Genomic DNA, 23284 nt, shown 5'->3' with positions numbered 1-23284 from the left:
ACAAAAAGGGGAAAGAAAAAGGGAAAGAAAAAAGGGAAAAAGAAAGAAAAAATAAATAAATAAATAAATAAATACATAAATAAATAAAAAAAAAAAATAGCCTTGAATTAATTGGATTACTTATTACCCAATATACCCTTGATATGACTCTCCTTGATAACGACATCGAGCGACTTAATACCAAATACTCTCATTTGACTGACAATACGGTTTTCAAAACCAAGTGGAAAGAACTTAGAGAACGTTTGGAAATTATGAATAAAGACATTATCATCAAGAAACAGATTAAATTTGGGAAGGATAAAGCTGCCTTCACTGAGGGCCTGGCCTACCATTGGCCTGGGAGAGGCCGGGGTAGACGAGGCCCTCCTCGTACCAACAATAGGAACTTCGCTCCTGATATTGAATCAGATTCATCGTTATCTTCCACTGTATCCTCTTTGAGTATCACTCAACCCAACACTTCATCTGCACTTAATTTTCACGTAAGAGACTTCGCTTTGGGGGTAACACCCCAGCAACGAACTCTAAAAAAGATAAAAAAGGCCCAAAAGGCCCTAGATCCACACAGGCACCCCCTACACAAACTTCACACGATACTAATACCCCCCTAGAAGGGGCCACTGGTCACTCCACATTGCGCGGCACTATTCCCAAAATCTTAAATTCGGTTTCAATGACAAATAAATATACGAAAATTAATGAGGATGCTATTTTTTTAGATCTGAAAAAACAACAGAGCAATTTAGATGCCTACGTCCTAAAACCTCCACTGTCTCAACAAAACCCTCCCCTCCATGTCACACCGACAGTAATGTCATAAATCTTACCCCCTACACCAGTGGTTCTCAACTCCAGTCCTCAGGACCCACCAACAGGCCAGATTTTAAGTATTACCTTGGGGAGATGCAGACTAGAATACTGCAATCACTAAGCAGCAAATTATATCACCTGTGATGTATTTCAGTTATCTTGCAAACCTGGCCTGTTAGTGGGTCCTGAGGACCGGAGTTGAGAACCACTGCCCTACACATTCAATAGCGAGGAAATCTCGCTGTTACAGTTAGGTCTGGGTTTCTGTCCTCTTGATGCACTGAAGGTTACTGAAACAATTAAGGACCTGTACCTTTTTGCACGTAACTTAACCTTTAAGTTTATCTATGATAAGGATCGCATTAACTTAGGATTGGAGCGTGAGCTCGCGGAGCGTACCAAAGGCTTCTCTATGGAGGAGTTCAGGGCGCTCCGCGACCTGATGCTCCTGTATGATGAAGGTGACACCGGAGACCCCGCACCCTCACAAGATTGCGGGGGTCCCGACGATGTCCCTTCAAATGAATCTGTAACAGGGACAATTTCATCCATTCTCCCTGCACCTAATATGTCTGGTCCTTCAGCTATCCTTAAACAAACATCTCTGCCCAAGCCCTTTCGCCTACGATCTCGTAGGTTTCCCGATCTTAATACCTGCCCCGAGATATGGGCCTTCCTTTGAGCTACAATTAGTGACCTCAAGAAACAAAAATGGCCTGACTTTCCCTCAAACCTTGATCCTAGTCAAATCCGAGCCCTTCGGTCTCTGCAGCAACACTCTGATGTCGTGATTAAACAATCGGACAAGGGCGGTAATATTGTCCTTATGACCAATTACCAATACCAATCTATGTGCCTTGCTATACTCAACAACAAACATTGGTATAAACCCATTCCCGCTACACAAATATCTTCCTTTGCACAGGAACTCCGGGCTCTTTGCACTGAGGCCTATATCACAGGCCTCATTGACAAAGACACCTTGGATTTCCTGGTCCCCAAATTTCCCCGTACCCCCACCTTTTACTCCCTACCTAAGACCCATAAAGATGTGCATATCCCTCCGGGAAGACCTATAGTGTCAGGGATAGGCTCCCTAACAGACAATGCGAGCAAATTTGTTGACGCTTTCCTAATGCCCCATGTCCGTAGCCTCCCGTCCTATATCAGAGACACCACCGACCTATTGCAACACCTTGAGGGAATCCAGATCCCTCCGGACGCCCTGCTCGTGGCTGTTGATATTGAGGCTCTTTACTCGAGTATCCCTCACGAGCAGGGCGTACGGATGGCTGGATCCTTCTTAGCTGAACAAGACACAACGACCTGGCCCCTGAACCAATTTGTACTAACACTACTGTATTTCATATTGACCAAAAATTATTTTACTTTTAACGATCAATAGTTTTTACAAATACAGGGTGTTGCAATGGGGACGTCATGCGCCCCAGCATACGCCAATTTATATCTAGGTTGCTGGGAGCGACATATCCATGCCCACGATCAATATATGGAATTTTTAAACGATATCCTTCTATGGTATCGTTTTATCGATGACCTTTTCATGGTATGGACGGGTTCTAGGGAGAAACTTTTACAATTTTTACGTCAACTTGACAACAACGATCTAAATCTCAAATTTACATTCAAAATCGAGATTGAGCAAATCCCCTTCCTAGATCTACTAATTATCAAACAACCGGACGGAACTTTAGGCACTGACCTCTACAGAAAACCCACTGCTGGGAATACCTTGTTGTTCGCCACCAGTGCTCATCCTAATTCCCTGGTACGGAGCATACCTTATGCCCAATACCTACGTCTACGTAGGAACTGTACACACGACAACGACTTTAAACGTCAGGCTAAAGCACTACGCGAACGCCTCTTACAACGAGGCTACTCTTCTACCATTTTGCGTAAAGCATACAATAAGTCCTTGGGACGTTCCCGGACTTCTCTACTTTTCAAAGACAGGAAACCCTCTCCCCCCACAGAAACTGTAAGATTTATCACGACCTATTCTGCACACCACAACGTACTTCGTAATATTCTAACCAAACATTGGCACCTTTTGGCTGAACATCACACATTGACCAAATATATTAGACATACACCGGAAGTGGTCTTCCGTAGAGCACGGTCACTACATGATCAGTTAACTGCCAGCCATTATAATCCCACTAAACCTTTGAGGAGTGGTCCCAATGGCACATTTCAATGCGGGGAGTGTCCCCGGTGCCCTTGGGTCCACGAAAGTAGAACTGTGGTTCTACCCAATGGGGAGATTTTGGTCCCACGGACCTTCGCCAATTGTGGTACAAAAGGGGTGATCTATCTTATGAACTGTGTATGCAAAGCCTTTTATGTGGGCAAAACAATCCGGGAATTTAGACAGAGAATTGGCGACCACCTCTATGACTCAGAAAACGGCAAATTAACGACTATCGGCCGACACATTGGCCTATACCATAGATTCGATAACACTGTGGCCAAATTTCTGGTACTGGAGGTGGTTCAACCTAGTCCCAGGGGTGGCGATTGGGATCGCTCGATACTTCAAAGGGAGTCCCTGTGGATCGAGCGACTCAATGCCACCATCCCCCCCGGCCTAAACGAATCAGTGTCCTATAGGGCCTTCCTATGAGGTCTTGTTCCAGTTTTTCCCTTTCCCCTCCCCCCTCCCTTCCCCCGCCCCCCGTTTTTCTCCTCCCTTTCCTTCCCCTCCCCCCTCCTTCCCCCTCCTTCCCTCCCTCCCCTTCTGTCCACATCTCCCTCCCCCTGTTTCCTCCACCCCTCTTCCCCCCTTCCCCCCCCCCCCTTTCCCCCCCCTCCCTATCACCAGGTCATTTCCATTCTCCCTCCTTTCCTTGCGTTCCTTTTCCCCCTTCCCCTCCCCTTTTTCCCTCCCCTCCTTTCCCCCCCCACCCTCCCTTCCTTCCCTTCTTCCCCCCCCCCCCTCTGCCCCTTGTCACCATTGGGCTCTACCACTATATATGATGCCTTCTCTGCTTAAAGCTTAATCCTAAATGTTGTTGGTTATTGACATTCCGTTGCCTATATACAGAATCATTGTATGTTTTTTTCTTTTAATTCACCATGTTTTATTATGTTGTGATTTGTATTGCTGTTCAAGGATAACCTCCCCCCCGTTATTGGACTCCGTCGGCCTCTGTTTCGCCTTGCTTTTTCTCCTTGTGGCGGACACATGCTCACCCTGGCAGCCCCCAGGCTGCTTGTGTCTCCATGTCTGGGAGTTTGATTCCCTTTGACGGGAGCGCGCGCTTGCGCAGTGGCACCTACGGTGCGCCTGCGCAGTGCGGGTGAGCAGACCCGGTTACGTCAGGGACCGCCTCCGTCACGCCGTCCCTGACTTCCGGGTTGGGGTGCTCTTATAGCGGCCGGTCACGGCCGCTATGAGAGCCTACAGCCTCCTGACGCTGCGCTTTTTGAGAATCACCTTGTGGGTAACTTCTGTTCCCTTTTGTTTTCCCTTTTCCCAGCCAGACCCTTCCTGCACATCGTGTCCTCTTTTTATACTAAGTTCACCTAATACGGCTTTCCTATGCAACGCCACTTGTAGCATTAATGTACTTCTGTTTTTGTCCATACCCAGAGGGTTTTCCCTCTGCTCAGGACTAGTACCCCCCAACCCGGCACTGCTCTGTATCTATTGTTAATCCACATTACCTACAAGACTGCAAACTTTATCCCCAGTTTGTTACTTGTATATTGCTCGTTACTTGTGGGCAAATCTTCCTTTCTATATTTATGGATGGTAATTTGAATATTAATTTCGATTGCAGTTGCTGCTGTGACCTCCCTTTCCCCACATACATCACTGGTTCCAGCCTTGGGGGGCTCTCATTGCTATTGCAACAGTGCTTGATCTTTCCAACTTTGGTACATGATCCCCTGCTATGCTGTCCTCCTCAGCTCATGCGTCTTTTAATCAATTAACGTTTTAGTGGTGAGTGCCAGCTCTCAATACCTGTGTGCAACTTTTTTCAGTTCTAATCTACTCCCTACACAGATGGAATTATTGGTTTGCTCCCCTTTTTCACTGACCCACTGGCCCCCCTCTTCCGCTTACCTTTCCCTCCTCCTCCCTTCCCCCCCCCCTCTTCCCCCTCCCCCCCCTTTCCCTTCCCTTCACTGTCTTTCTCCCCCTTGCCTCTTCCCCCCTGTCCCCCTCCCCCCCCCCTCCTTTTCCCCCTCCCCTCTCTCCCCCCTCCCTTCCCATTTCTTTTTCCTCCCCGTCTTATCCCCTGGTATTCCCCTCTCTATCACTATCAATTATCTCTTTTCATTTTTTTTTTTTTTTTTTGCACACTGGTTGTTTGGAAATCTTAGAGCTTTAACACTGGCACCCTTATATTCCACTCTTCCTTTTGATTTTCTTGATCCCCTAATTCAGTGACCTACATATTTCAATTATTCAAAAATTTATTCACCAGAGGCTGTTTGCTATCCCCTGTGTTCGCCGCAGGGGGAACTACATGGGGCCTTACATACCCACGGAGAATCCCTGAACGGGTGAGCTTATCCTTATTGTATATAATTTGTATGTAATTGTTGAATGTATGATTTAATGATTTTGCTGCAATAATTACTTCTTCATACACCTTTTGATCTGTTTGTATTCATTACAATTTATTTCATGTTGTACTATAGATATTGCTCTCCTGAGGAAGCAGTGAATACCGCGAAACCGGTCGAGAATTCAAGCTATCTATGTATCCATCATTAATTTTGGGTGTAAATCATATGGTTGTATATACTGCCTCTGCTTTGAACTACAACTATATGTGATATTGTAATAATCCTTTTTAATAATATTTTCTATTAAAATTGAATTTTTATCCAACCACCATTTCCTTTTCTACCCTTTCTTATTTAATATTTAGTTATATCCAGTACCGCAATAGTCCCCTCCTGTTTCCTTGTGGGGGGTTGAGATATTGGCCGACAGGAGCAGCCAACTGCGGCCGTTCCCTACCCCCTGCCCCTTTCTGTATTAGACATTTGGGATGATGGTACTTTATCTGGTAATTAAATCCTTCTATTGCACGCGCTTTTTCCTCTATCATACAATCATATTGTAATTGAATATTATTAAAGATTACCTTTTCTTTTAAATCTGCAGCTCTGTAATTTTCTGTAAAATGCAACCTGGAGGCTACCTGGAGGTGTCCTGTATGCAGAATGTGTACAGAACGCTCCCCAGATATGTAATTTCCTGCTTGTGTGATTGGCTCACTGATTTTCCCAGAAGTCTGCACTAAGATGCAAGTGAGAATTCAGGCATCCCCTGCAACAAAAATGTCATACTCCCAATAGGAAATCACATCTAAAGGGATGCTGACCCTGCAATTTTCCTCATTAGAGTCCTGCAGGTGCTACAGCTGATTGATGATTATGAAACCACTCCAATTAGACTCACTGAGCACACAGGCATAGACAAACACACAGAGATTTCTTAAGAATAACAAAAGGTAGGAATCTGCAACAAAGTTTGTTACAATCCTTGCAATGTACATAGATCATCCAGAGGGGAAAGTTTTTTCTCAACAAATGTGGAGTTACTCTTTAAACACTGGCTTAACCCCGTATGTAGCAAACAACGGTGAGACATTGAACAGAACTTTGGGGGTTATTTACGAAAGGCAAATCCACTTTGCACTGCAAGTGCACTTGGAAGTGCAGTCGTTTTAAATCTAAGGGGTAGATCTGAAATGAGGGTAAGCTCTGCTGATTTTATCATCCAATCATGTGCAAGCTAATATGCTGTTTTTTATGTTCCTTGCATGTCCCCCTCGGATCTACAGCGACTTTACTTTCAAGTGCACTTGCAGTGCAAAGTGGATTTTCCATTAGTAAATAACCCCCTTTGTCTCTAAGGGAGATTTAAATACACCTTCTATATGCCCATTACATCTTCAACACATGCTTCAAGACAACTCACCCAACAATTAAAGCTGCAGTGCCCCCAACGCTACAATGACTCGTGTCTCCCTTGAGGTATTTAACTTTATTTTACCCCAGTTTTCCCTCATCCCTTGGAAAGCAGTAAAATCCACATCTCTTGCAAATATACTACAACACAACTTACTCCCCCCTTTTGCAGACCTGTCAAGTGCCCACACAATACCATCTCAAGGCCTATTTGGCTACAGACAAATGTCATCCTATTTAAAGGAAAACTCTATCCCTTCTCTATACATACACAAAAAGACTTGGTCATTCTGCATGTCTGATTCACCTGTCACAGAGGGAATCATAATACAACCTCTTACAATCTAAAGATATAATAGTCAAGTGTTCTGCTCTCCACAAAGGGGAAGGAACAAGAACTAAACATGTCATTTACAAATGATCAATGGTGACGGGCCATCTATTACTGTATAATTCTACCTCTATTAAATGTACTAATCATTGGGAAGTAGCCCAAAAGATCCACCACATTTGGTAACTTACTCTAGTCTAACTAGTAAAGTTTGCTAACCAAGATGATAATAAATGCTGGTGTGGTTGCAATCAAATTGGGTCTCTACTTCATGCCTTGCGGGAGTGCCCACAAATTTGCAGCTTTTGGAATAAAACATTCTCAGACATAACAGGGTGTCTAATGGCTCCCACCCCAGCCCTGGCCATCCTTAGTTTGGGAATTGATAAGTTCCCACACAAATATAGGACCGTAGTCATGCACATATTTTCTGCTGCAAGATTATTTATTATGTGCAAATGGAGACGGAACTGGATGGCTAAGGTTACTGATGTTAAACTCCAGGTTAATTTAGATAAAGGATATGAAGAGTGCTTGGCAATCCAATCACATTCATACAAAATGTTGATACTTGGAACATCTGGCCAACACCTTAAAGTGGTTGTAAAGGCAGAAGGTTTATCTATCTTAATGCATTCTATGCATTAAGAAAAAAAAACATCTGTGTGCAGCAGCTCACCTCAACCCCTTAATACTTACCTGAGCCCATCTCGATCCAGCAATGTTGCACAAGAGACTCGGCTGGCCAGGACTCTCCTTCCTGATTGGCTGAGACAGCAGCGAAGTTCTCAATCAAAATCAGTAAGCTGCTTGCTGTGGGGGGCACTGGGTAGGGGAGAGGGGCCAGGAGGGCTGAAGAGGGACCCAAGAAGAGAAGGATCTGGGCTGCTCTGTGCAAAACCACTGCACAGAGCAGGTAAGTATAACATGTTTGTTATTTTTAAATTTAAACAAAACAAGAAATTAGTATCTTTTTAGTGGCCTTTCTGGAAATATAATAACAATCCAGTGATTTCTGTTGATGTTACTGAATGATGTGCTCTATACAAAAAGTATTATCAACTTAACATTATAAGTTAAATAAAAGAACCTAAACGGTTAACACTGTGCTAGAAGTATAAAAATAAAATGTTTGAAATAAATCAAATAGAAAAGCTGCCTGCACCAGAAGTCCTAAATGCAAAACTCAAATCAGTGAAAAACAGGGGGTGGGTGCAGTGCTAGTAACAGTGTATATATCCAATGATAAAAAAACAGGAATTGTAAAATTACTTTCAAATATTCAGAAATGGTGAAAAACCCGAAATTAAAAGTGAAAAACTAAGGCAGAGTTCAAATACATTAAAATTGGAAAACTGCATAAAAATTATATCTATGTTAGTGTCAAACTCAATTTAATGATGGTGAACGCTAATAGCAACAAAATAATGTGCTGACATACTAAAATTGATTGATAGTAAACACCAAAAATTAATTGTGTGAAACCTAAAAAAGTGCTCATATGAGTTAACTCAGTATATATTAATAAATAAATAAATGAAGAAAATTCACAAAAGCATGGATGAAAAAAATCTATAAAAACGACAAAGGCAAAATCCCAAAAGAATATAACAATAAAAAATAAAAAATAAGAAGTAAAAGTAAAACTGAAACACAGTCCCAAATGAATTGGAAGGTGAACTAAGAAATGTCCATGCAGGTGTGGAGACAAGATGTTAACACGAAATCGTAAAGAAAAGATCCCTTCCTCCAAAAGGCTTTTGCACCCAAAGTGAGTATGTAGTCTTCTTACCCGCAAAAATGACCACCAAAGCGGTCTCACCAAGCTCAGGGAATTCGGTCTCCCAAAAACCTATATGGATGTCCCAAACTGCTGGCTCAGTGTCACTCAGAAACATAAACAAAGAATGTGCCCATAGTGTAGTATTTAAGAGAATAATTTAAATAGATTGCACTTACAGGACAAAGATCTTATATGCGCGGTGTAACACAATGGATCAGAGTAGCGGCGTCTCCTTGGGCTTCCTCCGCCTACTGTTTGCTGTACCATCAATCTCCGAAGAGACAAAATGTGATGACGTCAGTATCACAGGCCCACCCTTAGGAAAGTGATTTTACAATTCCTGTTTTTTGTTATTGGATATATATACTGTTACTAGCACTGCACCCACCCCCTGTTTAACATTATAAGTTACCTGTCTGGTTTATATATGCAATATGTTACTGCTATATGTGAAAACTTCTTCTGTAACTTTTTTTTCTTCTCTTCAAAAAAAATTAAAAAGGTATATAAACCCCAAACCAAAGACCTGTGACTATCAACTGGTTGTTTCCAAAGCATGATCCTGTGCATCTGATCTCAGTTCTTCTGGAACTGAGACAACCTCCCTGGTTGTGCTCCCTTCCCACCCTAGGGCCCCATAGTGGGCTGCTACTGCTATACTGCTATATCTCGAGTTACACTGCTACTTTTAGAATAACAATAATTTAAGAGGTTGTAAACTCTTTAAAAAAAAAAAAGAAAAAAAAAAAAAAAAGAAACCTATAAGACAAAGGCATAATGAGCTAGTATGCATCGTATACTAGCTCATTATGAAATACTTACCTTAGAATGAAGCCCTCCAGTGGCGCCTGCGCACCGCTGATACAGCTGACATCTTTCCTGGAGTTTCTTCCGGGTTCGAGGGCTCTGTCGCTGTGAGTAGCCAGAGCCACGATGCTGTCACTCCGCGTATGGGAGCCACCGTTCATGGCACATGGCTTGGAAGGAACGGCACCCGTGGCCATTCCTTCAGAGCGTATGCGCATGTGATGTTACTGGCAGCATGTAATGTAAATATCTCCTAACCGTGCACTACCTATAGGTAAGCCTTATTATAGGCTTATCTATAGGTCAATGTCTGCAGAGGAAGTTTACTTCCTCTTTAACAAACATATTTTCCAAAAAATATATATTTTAATAAGTAACGAAAAATTGACCCACAACGCTATACTTATCAAGCTGTGTCAGACAAAGCAACTGGTAGCAATCTGTGGCTTGTCGGCTGTGAACATTATAGTGTTTAAAGCAATTATATATTGATTTTATGTGTGTCCACTTTATAGCTTCTTCCTTTGAAAAGTAAGGCAGGCCATAGATGATGCGATTTTATTTCTTGCAACCATGGGCTTCAGGAAAGAAAATTGCTCAATTCCCCCTTTAACACAGTTAGTGTTGATGGGGGAATCCCTCCTGTGGAGCTTTGTGTGGCATGGTGGTGGGGCCCCATCAGGCCTATTTAAATTTATGGGGGAAGCTGCTGGCAGTGCTGGGGTGGCATGGTACACTGCATAGCACACACAGATTAACTAACTGTAAATTTGTTAGCAGTGGTGTGCACCTGCTGTCTGCAATCTCCAAGTTGTCATCATTGCCAATTGCTGGTCTTTGCAGCTTGACCTGCCGCCCAGCTGGAAGAACCCAGGAGTGTGTTCATAGGACTGTCACTGTGCTGTGCCGATCCTGTTACTCACTCGCACAAATCCTGCGAGTGAGATATTGAGGGACACAGGAGTAGGAGTAGGAGTGCACAACACAGTGTGTTAAATAGGCCATTGATTCTGCTCCACCTTCTCATGATCCATTCTATCAATGCTTTGCCTGCCATGGCAGCCCGCCTATACTCCACCCCCTGATGTGCACACATACAGCACTGTGAAAGGACTTCCTGTGTGTATGTGCAGGTGTGAAGGTCAGATTCTAAATTGGAGAACACAAACACTACCAGCAGGTGCATAGTGCTAGATCCTGGCTGGATAATTGGTGAATGTGTCTGAACTGACTCCCCACCTTGACATTTGCAGGTGGCCCTCCTTCTGCTGCACTGAGTCTCTGATTGAGGGCTAAGGCTACATTCACACCAGCGATTAGGACCGGTGCGCATTGTATTTCCTCCTGTGGCTGTCAGTGGGCAGGTGTAGCTGCTGGCCCTGTTCACTATAAGGCAGGTCACTGGTGGCCCCACCTATTTGCAGCTCTCTGCACAGCCAGCGATTACCTGCAGTGTTCTCTGCTGCATGCACTTTGTCTGTGTCCAGCACAGGTAATCGCTGGCTGCGCAGAGTACCACAAATGGGCGCAGCTGCCGGTGACCTGTCATTATAGTTAACAGAGCTGGAGGCTGCACCTACCCGCTGACAACCGCTGACAGCTGCAAGAGGAACCGCCCCTACAATTCGCACCAGCCCTAGATGTGGTGTGAATGTAGCCTTACACTATATACCGTGACAGATGTTACTGCAATGTAAAATGTCTGTCACCTCAGTGACACTCAGTAAACAATTGCTTCCTATGAGTCCCATTCTCATTGCAAGCATAGCATATGGCTGCGCTTCGGCATGCTGCAGTAAAATGCAATAAACTAATAATCTAATAACAAATCTAATTAATCTATCAACTATTTATACTTTAATTCTTGAGAGAAGGTGCGCAAATTAGGGCAGCCTTGTAGGGGCCCTCAGTGCATTACTTTGCCAAGGGACCAATGCTGCTATTAAAGGCGTTGTAAAGGCAGAAGTTTTTTTATCTTAATGCATTCTACGCATTAAGATAAAAACCTTCGGCGTGTAGCAGCCAACCCAACACCCCCTAATACTTAATATAGTGTAATAAAGTACTCCGCGCTGCCTGAATTAATAATAGCAGCTAACACAACAAACAAAAATTTTTGTTATAATCATAAAGGTGTATAGGTGTAGCGCTAAAGTGCTAGGGTAAATTGACACAACCCTACCATAAATGTGGAAAGTATATAAAAATATCTTAATAAATCAAATAAGCAATCTAAATGGATAAACCAATATACATGACTTGTAAAAATACCACGTGATATATAACATATATGTGACTAAATATAAACACAGTGTTTCAAATGATCTACAAATAGACTAAATTGTCACACTAGACAGCGCTAATGTTGAGCAGTTATCAACTAAACATGCGGCCAACAACACATGCATAGGAAAATCCTGTAAAAGAAAGTCCCTTAGGAGAAAGTCCCTTGTAAAGAGCAGTGATGTAAAGTTCAGGGTGTAGTTCCAAAAAAAATAGTCAGGTGATCATGAAAACATTCCTCAGCGTGCACCTTCCACCGATCACTACGAATTCCACCCAGTGCGACCACTCTCCCCCTAGGGGGTTAAACTCACCAAAATTGGGAAGTAATAGAGCATTCAGAATATTAATCCATGCCAGCAACTTGTTGTTAACATCACTCATGAAGGGTCACGGATGTTCAGGGCTCATAATAAGTAAAAAAGCAGAAAGAGAAGCGCACATAGCGTAATCCTGTTTATTGACTGTATTCCCTTCCACATATAAAAACAGCACCCCCCCTTCAATAAATACACGTACATCAATTTTCTTAAAAAACGAGCAATCAATCAAGCAAGCAGGTAGTGAGAGTGTGTCTACTTCACCATGAGACGCCAGCGCCGCTACACAGGAGACGTTGATCACTTCCTGGTTATGCAGTTGGCTCAGGTGGAGCGCACACGTCACTTCCTACGTCGCGTAAGCCACGCCTGACGCGTTTTGTCATATCCTGACTTCGACAGAGGGCGTGGCTACACGACGCACTCATCGGCTTAAATATCCCTTTACAACCCGCTTAGCCAATCACAGCGCAACAAGGGTGCCGGCGGGTGCACGTCGCCAGCCCCAGTCCACTTCATTTCAAGTTAAAACATAACCAAGATCCATCGGGCCTCAAATTTTGGGGTGTGGATCATTTGAAGCCAAAATGGACTGGTTCTAACCTAGTTCGAGATCTGTCTAGAAAAGAGACCCAGTGGATCTTCTTGGCAGATACTTTATCGCCAAGGGGATTAAACGCTGATCTCGATATTAACTGCTTCATAAGCGATTATTAATATCTGCGATTAAGGTTTTGCCTCATTTGTTCATTACCTGTTGCTCTACTTTTAGTCTGGTGTCACTCCTCTGATTTTATTTCTTGTTTGGCATTTATGCCTCTAGTAGTATGATTTATGTACTATCTAATGTTTGGGATCATTTCCCATATCTTTGTTGCTTTCCTTGTAGTAATGCCTCTAATACTGATACTTTTTTATCTTTTTAATTTATCTTATCATATCAATTGGATATGGATAAACTTTGCTCATATATTTATATGTAATTTTTAGTTTCCTCCGTTTTCCTTTAATTATATCTCCTGTTTGAAGTTGAGGTATTGAGATTAGCATATAGCTACGTGACCTCAATGATTTTTGTGAGAGGACACTGTGCAGCAGTGATAATGTGGTGTGCATCAGTGCTCTCCTCTTTTATTTATTGAGATATCTCACGGTTTCTTAACTATGTGCATGTGTATTTTTGTGAGTACAAATGTCTTTCTATGGCTTAGTATCTATATCAATAAGAACATGGTGAGCAATGGTGTCCTTAAATTGTACACATTAATTTGAAGTAAGTCTTTTTGCAGATCTGCTAGCATAATGGTAAAGCGCGCCAGGCTAGAATGTAACCCACAGTGCGTTTTATGGGTAGTATCTATTGCTGTGTAGCGACGGTGTATAGTGATGTGTATATCTTGGGACTGGCTCATGTGATTGACGGGGATGTAAATTCACTTATTCCAAGTTTGTTTATATCCGATTCTTTTCCGTTTAATTCTATGCTTGTATAATATGTGCAGAGTCTTTTTGTCCCTTTTCCCCTCCTGTTACAAGCCGTCAGTGTGGACTGGGGCTGGCGACGTGCACCCGCCGGCACCCTTGTTGCGCTGTGATTGGCTAGGCGGGTTGTAAAGGGATATTTAAGCCGATGAGTGCGTCGTGTAGCCATGCCCTCTCTGCCGAAGTCAGGATATGACAAAACGCGTCAGTGCGTGGCTTACGCGACGTAGGAAGTGACGTGTGCGCTCCACCTGAGCCAACTGCATAACCAGGAAGTGATCAACGTCTCCTGTGTAGCGGCGCTGGTGTCTCATGGTGAAGTAGACACACTCTCACTACCTGCTTGCTTGATTGCTCGTTTTTTAAGAAAATTGATGTACGTGTATTTATTGAAGGGGGGTGCTGTTTTTATATGTGGAAGGGAATACAGTCAATAAACAGGATTACGCTATGTGCGCTTCTCTTTCTGCTTTTTGACTTATTATGAGCCCTGAACATCCGTGACCCTTCATGAGTGATGTTAACAACAAGTTGCTGGCATGGATTAATATTCTGAATGCTCTATTACTTCCCAATTTTGGTGAGTTTAACCCCCTAGGGGGAGAGTGGTCGCACTGGGTGGAATTCGTAGTGATCGGTGGAAGGTGCACGCTGAGGAATGTTTTCATGATCACCTGACTATTTTTTTGGAACTACACCCTGAACTTTACATCACTGCTCTTTACAAGGGACTTTCTCCTAAGGGACTTTCTTTTACAGGATTTTCCTATGCATGTGTTGTTGGCCGCACGTTTAGTTGATAACTGCTCAACATTAGCGCTGTCTAGTGTGACAATTTAGTCTATTTGTAGATCATTTGAAATACTGTGTTTATATTTATGTATTCTGTTTTAGACGGCTGCTCTTTTTCCTTGTTTTGATGCTTTTTCCTCTCTGCATAGCTGCAAAGTGGATTTTATTCATATATATGCACTTATGAATGTTCATTAGTATCTTTTTATACTTATCTGCACTTGGGATCAGCATAGTGACCTGGCGCTGAGTGGTGTTTCTGCAGGCCTGGTGAAACACCTTTTAGTTTTATAATATATGTGACTAAAATTGAAAAGTAAAAATCAGTGCAAAGTATATAGTTAAGTCCGTGAAAATCTCAGAAATCCACAATGTGTAGTAAGTAATTGCAGTCCAAAATAAAATTGATAGATTGAAGATTTCTATCCCCACATAAATATCCAATGTAAGGGATGAAAATTAGAGACACCAGTGTGATTAAGCCACCACCGAGGTAGATGCAGGCTTACCGGATGGTTTGAACATACGTTCTGTGAGTCAAACAGGCTTATGTTGTCAGCCGACAACGGGGATGGGACCTTGTGGATCCTCCGTAGTTGCAGTGGCGTCTTCAGCTTTCATATTTAGGGGGGCATATGGGGGGACAGGGACAAAAGTAGGGGGGCAACTATAATGCATTTCTCTCTCTCTCTCTATATATATCTCTATCTATCTATATATATATCTACATATATATATATATATATATATATTTATATCTATATATAAATCTATCTCTATCTATATATCCTGGGGCCCTTTACTATGATCCCACAACGGACCCTTTCACATGTTCTGCAGTGAGCTCCCTTCCTACTGTATACTGTACTATAAGAGATATATGTCACCAGCATACCAAGAAAATATAAGGGTCCAAAGCAGTGGGAGAACTATCAGGGTTGCAAAGGTTGTCTTGCCACCGGGCCCTGGTGTTCTGCCACTGTCCTGCCCCTGCTATTGACAGCGCTGGTCTGGCATCTCTTGGAATTTACAGGCTGGTTCTCCTGTCCTAAGGACGGGAGAAATCATTCTGTTTTTTCAGTAACTGAGAGTCCTGGTGGAGTCCTTCCTGCAACTCGCTCTTCTCCCTGCCAATGTGGATGCAGGGGAAGGAGCAGATTGAGTGGCTGTGGTTGTGTGAGCGCTCGCATTATGCAGTGTCAGCGAGCAGAGGGAGGGGGGAGGAATCACCCACAGGAGTTGACTGGGAACGCTCTACCTCTCAATAGAGACTGTGTTACTCCAGCGGCGGCCCCAGTAAGATGTGGTGCATCCGCTACGAATGCAAACAAAAAGACATTGCCTTTTTGTAAAAAACAAAAAATGTTTTTTTTAAGTGGGGGGGGGGCACATGGTGGGGCACAGCATAATGTTGGGGGGGGTCAGGGCCCCCTCTGACCCCCCCCTAGGGACGCCATTGCGTAGTTGGAACCTGGGGTATCCTAGGCTTTCATGGGAAATCCGTCTCTCCAAATTGACTTTACATCAGCTCAGCTCACCCCCTTCCCTGCACAGTGTCAGCAGCACCTGACAGTAGCAGTGCCCCGCCTCCGGGCTCCCGGAATTGTGGATAAGGGGGAGGATCTAGTGAAGGAGATCCTCCCCCTTATCCACAATTCTGTGAGCCCGGAGAGACGGATTTCCCAAGAAAGCCTAGGATAACGCAGGTTCCAACTACGGAGGATCCACAAGGTCCCATCCCCGTTGTCGGCTGACAACATAAGCCTGTTTGACTCACAGAACGTATGTTCTTCTGAGTTCAAACCATCCGGTAAGCCTGCATCTACTTCGGTGGTGGCTTAATCACACCGGTGTCTCTAATTTTCATCCGCTACATTGGATATTTATGTGGGGATAGAAATCTTCAATCTATCAATATTATTTTGGACTGCAATTACTTACTACACATTGTGGATTTCTGAGATTTTCATAACTATATACTTTGCACTGATTTTTACTTTTCAATTTTAGTCACATATATGTTATATATCACATGTGGTATTTTTACAAGTCATGTATATTGGTTTATTCATTTAGATTGCTTATTTGATTTATTAAGATATTTTTATATACCTTTCCACATTTATGGTAGGGTTGTGTCAATTAACCCTAGCACTTTAGCGCTACACCTATACACTTTTACCCCCTAATACTTACCTGAGCCCCATCTCTGTCCAGCGATGTCCACGAGTCCCTCGACTATCCCTGACTCTCCCTCCTGATTGGCTGAGGCACAGCAGCACGCCATTGGCTCCCGTGGCTGTCAAACTCAGTTAGCCAATCAGAAGAGAGAGGGGGCAAGCCCGAGAAGAGGAGGATTCGGGCTGCTCTGTGCAAAACCCCTGCACAGAGCAGGTAAGTATAACATAAGTACTATTTAAAAAAAAAAACAAGACTTTACAATCACTAAAGGATGGCCCTGGGCATGGGAAGCCGTCCCTGCTGAGAGAACACTGTAATTACAACTAACGGCTATAGCCTCTGGCCATAGTTGCACATAAAAATCCAACATGCTGGTTGTACCCAAGTCGATCGATGAATCGACTTGGGTACAATCAGCCTGCCAATAGATGGTTTTAATCTCAGCTGGTCCCTGCTGAGCAGCTGGTGGCAGGAATGAACAGGAAACATTTTAAATGCTAATGATATCTTAGACCCTGACGTTAACGAAAGGCTATGTACAGAGAATATCCACAATTTATATCCTTTTCTCCATGAGTGGTCTACTATTTGTGTCTGTTGGGGACTGGGGGCTCCTTAACCCCTTCCCGACCAGCCGCCACAGTTATACTGCAGCAAGATGGCACTGCCGTCGTAGCTGTACCTCGGCTCTCTAAGATGCTGTAGCAGGCGCGCGTGCCTGCAGCGTGTCCCCTGAGGCGACGCGCGTGCCCGCTGGACGCCATGACCACCGGGCAACCGCGACAGAGCGAGAACTGGGATCTGTATGTGTAAACACACAAGTCCCGCTTCTGTCAGGGGAGAGGAGACAGATCGTGTGTTCCTATAAGTAGGAACAACGATCTCTCACCTCTGCTAGTCAGCCACATTCCCCCCCCCCACAGTTAGAAAACATCCAGGGAACACATTTAACCCCTTGATTGCCCCCTAGTGTCAACCCCTTCCCTGCCAGTGACATTTATACAGTAATCAGATCAGATTTACTAGTAAAAAAAAAAAAATAATAATAAAAATGCCATAAATCTATCCCCTATTTTGTAGACGCTATAACTTTTGCACAAACCAATCAATGTACGCTTATTGTGTTTTTTTTTTGTCGAAAATATGTAGAAGAATACTTATCGGCCTAAACTGATGAAGAAATTTTTATTTTTTTATTTTTTGGGGGGATATTTATTATAGCAAAAGGTACAAAATATTGTGTTTTTTTCAAAATCGTCACTCTTTTTTTGTTTATAGCGCAAAGAAATGAAAAACGCAGAGATGAGCAAATACCAACAAAAGAAAGCTCTATTTGTGGGGAAAAAATTATATAAATTTTGTTTGGGTACAATGTCTCACGACTGCCCAATTGTCAGTTAAAGCGCCACAGTGCCGTATTGCAAAAAATGGGCTGGTCAGGAAGGGGGGAAATTCTTCCGGGGCTGAAGTTGTTAAAGCGGAGTTCCACCCTGAAAACTATTTTCACATTTTCCCAGTCCTTTATTAATAATGAAAACATTTGCAGTGACATTTTTTTTTTAAACTTACCAGAAGTGCCCTGTTGCTAGGTGGTGGCTCCTAATCTGCCACTTCGGTTTCGCGGCGCTCCGCATCACTTCCTTCCTCACCTGTGCTCCTGGGAAATGTAAGTCATCATTTCCCAGGAGTCAGTGGGCAGGACTGTGTGAAAAAATTGCGTTATTCCCCAACAGCAAATGACACGATTTAAGGCGGATCTATTTATGTTGCCATAACAACAGGGCGGACGTTCCTCCGTCGCCACCCGTTGTTATGGCAACTTCCTAAACAATCGGCGCTACGGCCACTGCAGCATCGCGCATGCGCGAGATCGAGAGGTGCATGCTGGTTACCCAGCATGCACCTCTCAATCGGTTATCCAGGAAGAGGTTGCAATTGGGCTTCATATGCCCACACTCATCGTGGCAACGGCCAGAAGAGGATCATCTAAAATCGTAAGAAAAAAAATATGATTACTATCCACTAGCAAATATACAGATAGTGTATGTGTGTTATTACTGCAGTGTGAGGGCATGCCTGGAAAGAAAAATAAAAAGTTCTGTGGCAGGAATTCCGCTTTAATGATATCTCACCTTTTGCCTGAGTTTGCCAATTGTAGTAGGACTTAGTTTAAGGGTGACCACAGACACTTCAATACAAGCAATGCTCACAGTATTGAGGATTTATCAAGCAATTGGATGCATGCTGAGAACCTTTGCTGTGTCCATTAGGAATGTGTGGATGATTTACCGATGGTCAGATGAAATATTTCCTATATATGTAGAGTATACTGCATATGTGGTCTTTGATGGCATATTATACAATACCTGATTTAGGATATGTAACAATGTAGACATCATCATCTTGCACTTGGAATTCATTTTCTGCAAAATTGAGACTTTCGTGGCTGTAAGATCCAGGAGAGAAGTTCACTCCTTTATATGTAAAATATTGAACTGACATTTGGATCTATGGACTGTAAAAAAAAAATAGTATTTGTTAAAACATTGAAATATATCAATATAATGCATTCAGCAATTATAGAAATATAAACCCTGCCCCTATAACAGACAGACGTGACCTCCACCCTCACATACACTATATTAGCAAAAGTATTGGGACGCCTGCCTTTACAAGCACATGAACTTTAATGGCATCCCAGTCTTAGTCCATAGGGTTCAATATTGAATTGGCCCACCCTTTGCTGCTGTAACAGCTTCAACTCTTCTGGGAAGGCTGTTCACAAGGTTTAGGAGTGTGTCTATAAGAATGTTTGACCATTCTTCCAGAAGCGCATTTGTGAGGTCAGGCACTGATGTGGACAAGAAGGCCTGGCTTGAAGTCTCTGCTCGAATTCATCCCAAAGGTGTTCTATCAGGTTGAGGTCAGGACTGTGCAGAACAGTCAAGTTCCTCTACCCCAAACTTGCTCATCCATGTCTTTATGGACCTTGTTTGTGCACTGGTGCGCAGTCATTTTGGAACAGGAAGGGGCCATCCCCAAACTGTTCCCACAAAGTTGGAAGCATAAAATTGTTCAAAATATCATGGTATACTGATGCCTGAAGAGTTCCCTTCACTGGAACTAAGGGGCCAGGCCTAACCCCTGAAAAACAACCCCACACCATAATCCCCCCTCCCCTTCCACCAAATGATTTGGACCAGTGCACAAAGCAAGGTCCATAAAGACATGGACACACACTGCGAGCTAGGTGTTCCTTATGCTATCCCCCTAAAACATTGCCTTGACGCTCTTGTCCGGCTTTGCCCTCTACCTCTTTTCCTCTGACAAAATGGCGGCTATTGTTTACCACTGGACGTCAATCCTGCGCACCAATGGGCGCACGGGAAGTGACGTCATGATCGCACTTCCGCCCAGTGGACTGCAACCAAGAAGTGATGGTGCAGTGTGCGTTCCACCCGCCGTGACGGCGAATCGGGACATGGGACCGGATGGAAGCTGTTGGCTATCGACGCAGGAACAGCTGTGGTTCCCTCAGGGGGGGCCTTTTGAGAGGATGACAGCTGTGGCTTTCCTTCTGTACTGCTCAGTATGTTTTCTGATATTTGGTGGTTCCCAATAATTATTATTGTTTGGTATGCCCAGGATAGTTGGATGTGCGGTGGTTGCTGGCAGATCCCGGTCAGCTCGCCGCTGGATGCATGCTCTCCTAATGTGCGTGCGCTTGTAGAGCAAAATCAAATTAAAAAAAATAAAATAAAATATAAATTTAACAAATTATCATTTTATAACGATGTGGCTAAGGTCCACCCCCTTTGTAGGACCTCCCACCAATTAGGGGAGGGGTTCCAGTACTAATCTGAAAAGTGTTTCCCAGATAGACACATGTATAAATAGTTGCAAGAGATTAGCATCGATAAGGCTCTGATGAAGAAGGGACACCTTTGAAATGCGTTAGATAGCAGCAGTTCGTACGTCCTCTTCCTAGGACCTGGAAACCGCTACCAGTGGACCAATCGCCTTGTGACATTATATAGTGCGATTTTTTCTTCCTACCTTTGTGAGTAGATTTTAATCTTGGTTTTAATTAATAAATTTACCTTAGGATAATGCACTAGGCTGGTGCTCTCTCTTTTTTTTTATCAATTACTACTAGGATAATCCCATCCTGGAGAGCAGCAAGGCCGAAATTCATTGTCCTTTCTGAACCCTTGGGATCATCTAGCTTACACACCTGTGCGCAAGAGTATTTGCTTCTGTAGTACTGTACATGGACACACCATCCCTGGTGTTCTGTCTATGATCGTGGCTGTTCCATTTCACTCCTGAATCCCTTCCAAGGATGGACTGTTATTATTTTGGCTACCAGCGCCACTTAAACTCACTTTTTTCAGTGACTCACTTATATCACTGGTCTTGTTTTTCCTATTTTGCACTTTGCATTCAGCACTTTATATTTATATCCAATATTTACATGATTGACATGTTTTGTATGACATATCGTACTTTATATGTTTCATTGTCACTTTTGTAGCGCTACACTGTTTACCACCACTGTTTGAATATTGTCAATTTTGTGTTAGCTGCTTTATCTATAAGGCCTCATACACACTGGACGTTTTTTGACGTTTTTACAGCAGCTGTTTTTGGCAGTAGACATTTTTTTCTACAGTCATTAAACTCTCCATCATGTTATCCTATGTGTCCATGCACACATAGGCTGTTATCAGCAGTTTTGGGCAGTGGCGTTTTTGAGCAGTAAAAAAAACCTCAAAACTAGTGGGTCTTAGAGACATTTTTCAGCTGTAAAAACGCTCTAATGCTGATAAACGCTCAAAAACATCGTTTATTAGTGTTTAACGTTTTTGATCCATTGAAATAAATAAAAATTTTCTTTAAAAAAAAAAAAAACGCTAAAACGATAACGCGGAAAAACGCTAATAAACGCTAAAAAACGATATTGCAAAAACGTTTAAAAAAGTTGAAAAACTCACTGCAAAGCTACTGGTGTTTTTATAACGTTATTTTAATGCCCAGTGTGCATGAGGCACCAAGTATCTATAGTTTCAGTCGGGTTCCAACTGTGTATACATTACCTAAAATAAATAAAGACGCACAAAATCCTCCTGCAAGGCCTATAGTAAATAGTATTAACGCTGTGTCATCCAGAGTAGGCCAATAGTTGGATTTCTTTTTACAAGGCAGTGTGACCAAGAAAAAAGCATATCTGAAGGATACAAGCTTTTTACAGCCTTTAAATAATCTCAAGATACCGGATGATATATTTCTGGTGACTTTGTATGTAGCGTCGCTGTATACAATTCTACAACATGACGACGCCTTATTGGCCTTAAATTGGGCACTAAGCAAACAAGATGACCTACCATTCATTCAAAATAAATTTTTAGGTATGGCTTTGGATTATTGTCTAAGCCATAATTACTTTTGGTATTCGGGAAAATACTATACACAGATAAAGGGCGTTGCTATGGGCGCAAAATTCGCTCCGTCATTAGCGAACCTTTTCATGAGTGCAAGATAAATTCATATATGGACAACGTAGAAAAGAGCTTTTATTTTACAGACGATTCATGGACGATCTCTTCTTTATATGGACTGGCTCTGAATCTTCCCCTTATCTCTTTTGTGAATGATCTTAACAGCAACAACAATATTAAATTGGGATGTCAATGGAGTCGAGAAACTATTAACTATCTGGATGTGAGAGTGATGCTTAAGAATCACCAGTTGGAGACTAAATATTTTTTCAAACAAACAGATCGAAATAGTTATTTATCAATCGAAAGTGGACACCACCCAACATGGTTAAAAAATATACCGAAGGGCCAAATCACAAGAGTCAGGATGAATTGCACGCAAGATGATGATTATGTAATACAAGCTCAGATTCTCAAAACACGTTTTGCTGAAAAGGGATACAACATCCCAACGTTAGACAGAACTATGAAGGAAATACAAAAAATACCTCAAAGTGGATGTCTGATGGAAAAAGCCAAACAAAGTGACAGTAAACATGAGTGGGGTTTCATTATTGCCTACCACGCACAATATAAAGAGGTGGAAGTAATTTTTTAAAAATATTGGGCGTTGTTAACCACAGATAAAATATTAACTAAAGCTCTCCCAGATAACCCGGTCTTTATTTGAAAAGGACCATCCTTTGGAGACAGAGTAGTTAAAAAAATATTAAATCCACCATTAAGACCAACTATGTTCTGGGACAGCCCAGGTTTTCATGCTTGTCGGAGATGTATATCTTGCCGACAAGTACACACGAGATTAAGAGGATTAACTGAGTTTCAATCAATGGCTAATCTTAGAACATTTAAAGTAAAGGATTTTATTTCATGTAAGTCCACTCATGTAGTATATGCGCTCCAGTGCCCTTGTAAACTCATGTATATAGGACGCACTAAACGCACTTTAAGTAAACGAGTATCAGAACATATTAATAACATCAGGATTGGTTACAAGGAACATAGCGTTTCCATGCATTTTAAAATGAAACATAAAAGT

General features: G+C 42.7%; 1 protein-coding gene across 6 annotated transcripts in view; it reads right to left on the bottom strand.

Moving 5' to 3' along the window:
- Positions 1–23284, bottom strand: part of LOC141110921 (sulfotransferase 2B1-like) — a 224707-nt gene that overhangs the window by 140183 nt on the left and 61240 nt on the right. For 4 of the 6 annotated variants that reach the window (XM_073602718.1, XM_073602713.1, XM_073602719.1 and 1 more), the window contains exon 2: positions 19114–19262. In XM_073602718.1, the coding sequence (XP_073458819.1) occupies positions 19114–19249 (136 nt within the window). In that variant the 5' untranslated portion in view covers positions 19250–19262. The remainder of the gene's footprint in view (positions 1–19113; positions 19263–23284) is intronic. The other 2 variants (XM_073602716.1, XM_073602715.1) reach the window with 1 other exon arrangement.

The sequence above is a fragment of the Aquarana catesbeiana genome, linkage group LG10, assembly GCF_042186555.1.
Source record: "Aquarana catesbeiana isolate 2022-GZ linkage group LG10, ASM4218655v1, whole genome shotgun sequence".
Classification (NCBI taxonomy): domain Eukaryota; kingdom Metazoa; phylum Chordata; class Amphibia; order Anura; family Ranidae; genus Aquarana; species Aquarana catesbeiana.
The sequence above is the reverse complement of the archived record's forward strand: the minus strand, read 5'-3'. Positions and strand labels throughout refer to the sequence as shown.